This window comes from Cupressus sempervirens, chromosome 2 (assembly GCF_028749045.1).
Source record: "Cupressus sempervirens isolate cs-2001-9-10 chromosome 2, ASM2874904v1, whole genome shotgun sequence".
Taxonomy (NCBI): Eukaryota; Viridiplantae; Streptophyta; class Pinopsida; order Cupressales; family Cupressaceae; genus Cupressus; species Cupressus sempervirens.
Window position 1 is genome coordinate 141,198,839 of NC_143119.1, and position 6,000 is coordinate 141,204,838.

The 6,000-nt window shown below is 34.7% G+C and overlaps 1 protein-coding gene across 3 annotated transcripts in view; it reads left to right on the forward strand.

The window, feature by feature from the left end:
• Nucleotides 1-1,805, forward strand: part of SUVR5 (histone-lysine N-methyltransferase SUVR5) — a 140,425-nt gene extending 138,620 nt beyond the window's left edge. For all 3 annotated transcript variants that reach the window (XM_089812950.1, XM_089812952.1, XM_089812951.1), the window contains 4 exons: nucleotides 178-281; nucleotides 400-534; nucleotides 731-818; nucleotides 954-1,805. In XM_089812950.1, coding sequence (XP_089669076.1) covers nucleotides 178-281; nucleotides 400-534; nucleotides 731-818; nucleotides 954-1,061 — 435 coding nt within the window. In that variant the 3' untranslated portion in view covers nucleotides 1,062-1,805. The remainder of the gene's footprint in view (nucleotides 1-177; nucleotides 282-399; nucleotides 535-730; nucleotides 819-953) is intronic.
• Nucleotides 1,806-6,000: the final 4,195 nt, after the last annotated feature.

Here is a 6,000-nt window from a genome sequence, read left to right on the forward strand (position 1 = left end):
CTTCTGTAGTATTGTTTTCATATGGAGCTGTGCAAAAAATCTCGAAACATGAGTAAATTGTCTGATTCAGTATGCAAAAAGAATCAAAGCGTTACTTAAAAATTTAGAAGCCAAGGTACATCAAGACCTGATGTCCTTTTCCAATGTTTTGTTTCCTTTCTCTGTGTTTGGTTTTAGGGCTGGGCAGTCAGAGCTGCACAAACAATTTTGCGTGGAACATTCATTTGTGAGTACCTTGGAGAAGTCTTGAATGATCAGGAGGCTAACAAAAGAGGGGAGAGGTAAATTTTAGTTGGGTAACTATTCATTTTATTATTTTCTTCACATCCTCTTGGAAGAGAATCACAGACTACTGTGTACTTTACTCAATATCTAACTACTTCAGAGTTCATTGTTCAGGTATGACAATGAAGGCTGTAGCTATTTATATGATATTGATGCCCATATTGATGCAAGCGATTTGGGTGATGGGGTACAACCATATGTTATTGATGCTACTAAGCATGGGAACGTTGCACGGTTTATAAACCACAGGTAAGAGATAATATTCATTTTTAAAAATTCCAACTGTTTTTATTAGTTACAAGATTGATTTATTTTCAAATTATTATTTTGATTATCTTTACTATTTTTAAACATGATAAGATTACTAGTATAGTGTATATCAATGTTAACTGAAACCACTTCCTTCCTGTGGGCAATTAACATTGTTTATGTTTCTGTATTCCAGTTGCTCACCAAACCTAGTAAACTATCAAGTATTGGTGGAGAGCATGGACTGCCAGCTTGCACATATCGGTCTTTATGCAAGTCAAGATGTATGTAGTAATCATATTCAAGCAAGCCATATATTGAAGTTTCCTTTTATATCACTCAAAAATAGGGACTGATATTTTCTTGCAGTGGCTGACTAAGGTTCTTATATTTTGAATTGGACTTTGGCTTACTTTCAGATTGCTATTGGGGAAGAGCTGGCTTATGATTATCGTTACAAACTATTACCTGGCAAAGGATGTCCCTGTCACTGTGGGGCAAGTAATTGTCGTGGAAGATTGTACTAGGCACTTACATTTGCAGTTCATCAAGCTGTAGGTTTTTCAATTGTTTCTACTCACGAAGTCCATTAATAGTACCGGGGACCAAAAGGTCTCATTATTCAGTTGGTAATCTCACTCCATATGGGAGCCCTTAAAGAAAGTTTCAGGGCTCTATCGTAAACATACACACAGAAATGGCTTTGCTTATATGACGTTGGAGCTGAGCCTGTTATGGTTCAGTTATAAAGCAACAAACATCATAGATTTTGTATGAAAGTAAATGATTGTGACCTCATCTGTTACTGGTAAGGTAAGCCAAGCAGAAATTTTACATTCTAGTTTTGGAAGGACCTGGTCACAATTTATTCAAGATAATATTCTGAAAGAGAATAAAAGATGACAGACTCATAGCAAGGCAGTCTGTTTAATTTAATAGCTTTTAGCTGAGCAATATAATATGAGGATTTTTAGTTTTTGATCAAACTTAAGCCACAAATCTGTGCTGCTCTTCAGAAAGGAATTATCACATTTCGTTATTGGAAAAGAGAACAGAATGCTTGAACTTATTTGATTCTCTGCAGGCATCTTTTTGATGGTAAATCATTTTGGGTTAGAACCCACACAAGATAGCTGAAAATGAAATCAGTGTCTATGTCATACTGTAGCGGTATTTTGCTGGAACAAAGTTGTGGAAGCTTTGTGTACTGTGCCAGAGTTATTTTGTTCAATTGATGCACTAAGTAATGTATTATATTATTATTGATAAAAGTGGCATTGTCTCACTTTTCATTGTGGTTATTTTACTCTAGTTTAGCAAACTGGCCTTCAGTGCTGCATTTCAATTCACAAGTTCCCCAACATTAGCATTTTTTCAGTGGTCATATTGCTAGCATATATTCTTTTTGGTATTTCAAAGGCTCTTCTTTTATCAAGATACAAGAGGCACTGTTGGATATTAACACAAAGTCTACACATACAGAATGTGATAATCTCACTGAGATAGGAACAGGAATATTATAAATTACTGAATTCTTGACAAAATTGAATTGGTATCCATAAATAAAAGCAAAGAGATCATGATATGTACAGAATGGCCAATATATACTGCCAAGACTAAGGTGGGGTTTGTTGTGCTGATTCACTATTTGATTGGCTGAATATGCATGATTATTTACATTGAACATAAACTACAGTGGAAACCTGTTTCATAATTGATGTAATCTGGTGTATGCAAAAACCCATAATTAGGGCAACTAGTATGAAGTGTGTTTCTTTGGTCAAAGAGCACAATTTTAATGGCTTCAAAGTGCATCACTTCCCTACCCAACGGAAGAGTCAAATCACTATGAATTGAGTGAGCTCATGCATGAGGCTTAGTTGATCAAGATGATCAAAATTAGCACATTTAATTGGCTTAAGCAATTAAAATATGATCATTACTCTATTACTTTAAAATGCCAACCACTATATATATCATATCAATGTAGGAGTATTTTTAGATGAGTCTTTGGAAACAACCGCAAGGCTTAAGCATTTCCCAATGTTATGGGTTTCCTTACATGTACTATATCATTGATAAGTTCAAAGGCAATGGTTTATCGGAAGTACATGTTGTTTGTTCTTATAAAGTTTCTTTTGATGAGGATTATGATTTAGGAGGTTAACTAGGTAAAATTGGGGTAAGAAATAGGGTTTGGAGTGGGAAAAAGTAATGAAAAGTGAGTTTCAATTTATATATAACTAGCACTTGCACCTAGAAGAGGTGCAATGGCAACACTATTAGTTAATATAATGGGGGGTTGAAAGAAGAGAAAAGTAGGTGTTTTATCCTCCTTTTGTTCGTTCTTCTTTTCCTTCTATTGTGTCTCTTCCTACTCCTTCTGCTTCTTCTTCTTCCCCTTCTATTGTTGCCACCACCTCCTCCTCCTCCTCCTCCTCCTCCTCTTCTTCTACTGTAGGTTTCTTGGGTTAGTACTTCCCTCGACAATAGATGCAACTATAGAAAGATACCCATGCACAATAACAACATATATGTTAACTAGCGAAACCCTTGATCAGAGGGAAAACTTTGTTAGGAGCCAATGAAATACAATCAGTACATATGAGTCCTTGAGAAGACTTTGAATCCTTGTTAGAAGATTCCAACTTTGTTAGGAGTTGTGCCAACCCTGTTAGGAGTTGAAAGGAGGACAATTGCACCAAATATTCAAATAGCCTCGGACTGTCTTCATTGAACCATCTTCAAGATAATCTATCCAAGTTCTTGAATTGACTAAACAACAACTTCTTTGCCAATACAATTCCTTTGAAGCTCACACTTCATCCTCTATCTCAATTTATTTTATGATCAAATAAAATTCGCATCTAAAGGTCGCATACACAACAAAATGATTTCATTGATGATTTACCACAAGGAAATGACCTTTCCTCTATACCAAGTCCTAAAACAAGTATTGAGTCAGTCTTGAAGCTTTCTCAATTTACAATAGATAATATAAGACATCATTAACATATTATAATGCACGTTACATTACAATTAAATTCTCCATAATGATTTTATCATTAATCAGCTCAGAGGAACAAACACGCTAAACAAACTTCATAAGTAAACTCAAATTGCATATATGATTTCACCATCTAGTGCATAGCATCTTAAACATGTTTTTGACCATCCTCTAAACTTGCTAATCATAAATCCATCTCAACTAAAAGATACAGTTGATTTACCAATACTTGTTCTCCAAAAACTCTCTTTGAAAGCTAGCTCCAGAAAACATTGCATAACTCGGCTCAAACACATATGCAAGCATTTAGTCTAGATAAAGATTTACCAATACCTTTTCTCCATAAACTCTCTCTGAAAGCTACTTCTAGGAAACATCACATAACTATGTCATAGTTGCATATCTATTTCTTCTAACGTAATTGTAGCATCTATATGCATGTTTGAATATATGTCTAAGAGCACACAACCCAACTCATTGCTATTGACTTCACCAAACACATCTACCTCTGCAACTTTGGAAATTTTCACAGAATAAGGTATATGTTGACATCAGTGACAAGCACTATCGTGAATGCAACACATAAGCATTGAATCATGTCTCCAACAATGCTAACATACTCTGCCATAGAAATACCATCAATATTTATGCTAACAATCTCCCCTTCGGCATTGATCATAGATGAAAAAAATTCAAGTACCATGAATACCAAATATATCTTTTCGTCATGTACCTTTACTCCCCCATTCATGTTTCCCATGAATGTAGGCATACATCTCAATCTTAGATAGGTTGTAAAGAGTTTTTCATGTTCAAATCACAACCATATAGTACATAATATAATCAACATGCATTATAAAGTTGTTAATCTCCCCCATACATAATATTCTCTCCCAAATGCCATCAATCAAAGTTTTACATATATTACTTCCCCCCCAAAAGATTACTCTCTCTCCCCTATGAAAAATGTATCAAAATGTTTTCCATGTGTTACTCTCTCCCATTGACATCGATAACAAATGTACCATTATGTCAATTATCGAAGTCCAATCATTTCTAAAACAATTTGTTCAAGCTCTCGACAAAGTTTCCAAAAACACTGTAATATTCCAGTATTAAGAGTCCTCAATGACTCGACTCAAACACATATACAAGCATTTAGTCCATATAAAGATTTACCAGTACCTGTTCTCTAGAAACTCTCTCTGATAGCTATCTCCAAAAAACATTGCATAACTATGTCATAGTTGCATATCTTTTTTTGCCAACGTAACTGTAGCATCTATATACATGTTTGAATATATGTCTAAGAGTGCACAACCCAACTCGTTTCCATTGACTTCGCCAAACACATCTACCTCTACAACTCTCAAAATTTTCATAGAATAAGATGTATGTTGACATCAATGACAAGCACTATTGTGAATGCAATACATAAGCATTGAATCATGTTTCCAACAATGCTAACATACTCCACCATAGATTTACCATCAATAGTTATGCTAACAATATCCCCTTTGGCATTGATCATAGATGAAAAACATCTAAGTACCACGAATACCAAATATATCTCTTCCTCATGTGCCTTTACTCCCCTATTCATGCTGCCCATGAACATAGGCATACATCTTAATCTCAAATAGGTTGTAAAGAGTTTTTCATGTTCAAATCAGAACGATATAGTACATAATATAATCAGCATGCATTAGAAAGATGTTAATCTCCCCCATACATAATATTCTCTCCCAAATGTCATCAATCAAAGTTTTACATATATTACTCTCCCCTAAAAGATTACTCTCTCTCCCCTATCAAGAATGTATCAAAATGTTTTCCATGTGTTACTCTCCCCCATTGACATCGATGACAAATGTACCATTATGTCAATTTTCGAAGTTCAATCATTTCTAAATTAATTTGTTCAAGCTCTTGACAAAGTTTCCAAAAACATTGTTAAATACTAATATCAAGAGTCCCCAATGACTCAGCTCAAACACATTCAAGCATTTAGTCCAGAAAAAAGAAATAGTGCTCTAATACCAATTGTGAGCAAGTAAAGTCCACCAAGATAACTAGGGGGGATCAATTATGTATTAAAACAACTCTCAATATCTTTATTAATTATGGAACATGTAAACAATAGATGCAACAACCATAGAAAACTAACGATTCACAATAACATCATATATGAGAAATAGGGAAACCCTTGATTAGAGGAAAACTTCGGTGGGAATGATGTCCACAAGATAATGTACCAATATAAAAGTTCCTTGTGAAAGGATGAACTTTGTTAGGAGCCAATGAAGTACAATTATTATATATGAGTCCTTGTCAGGAGACTTTGAATCCTTGTTAGAGAATCCCAACTTTGTTAGGAGTTATGACAACCATGTCAGGAGTTGAAAGGAGGACAACTGAACCCACTATTCAAATAGCCTCAGATTGTCTTCACCAAACAA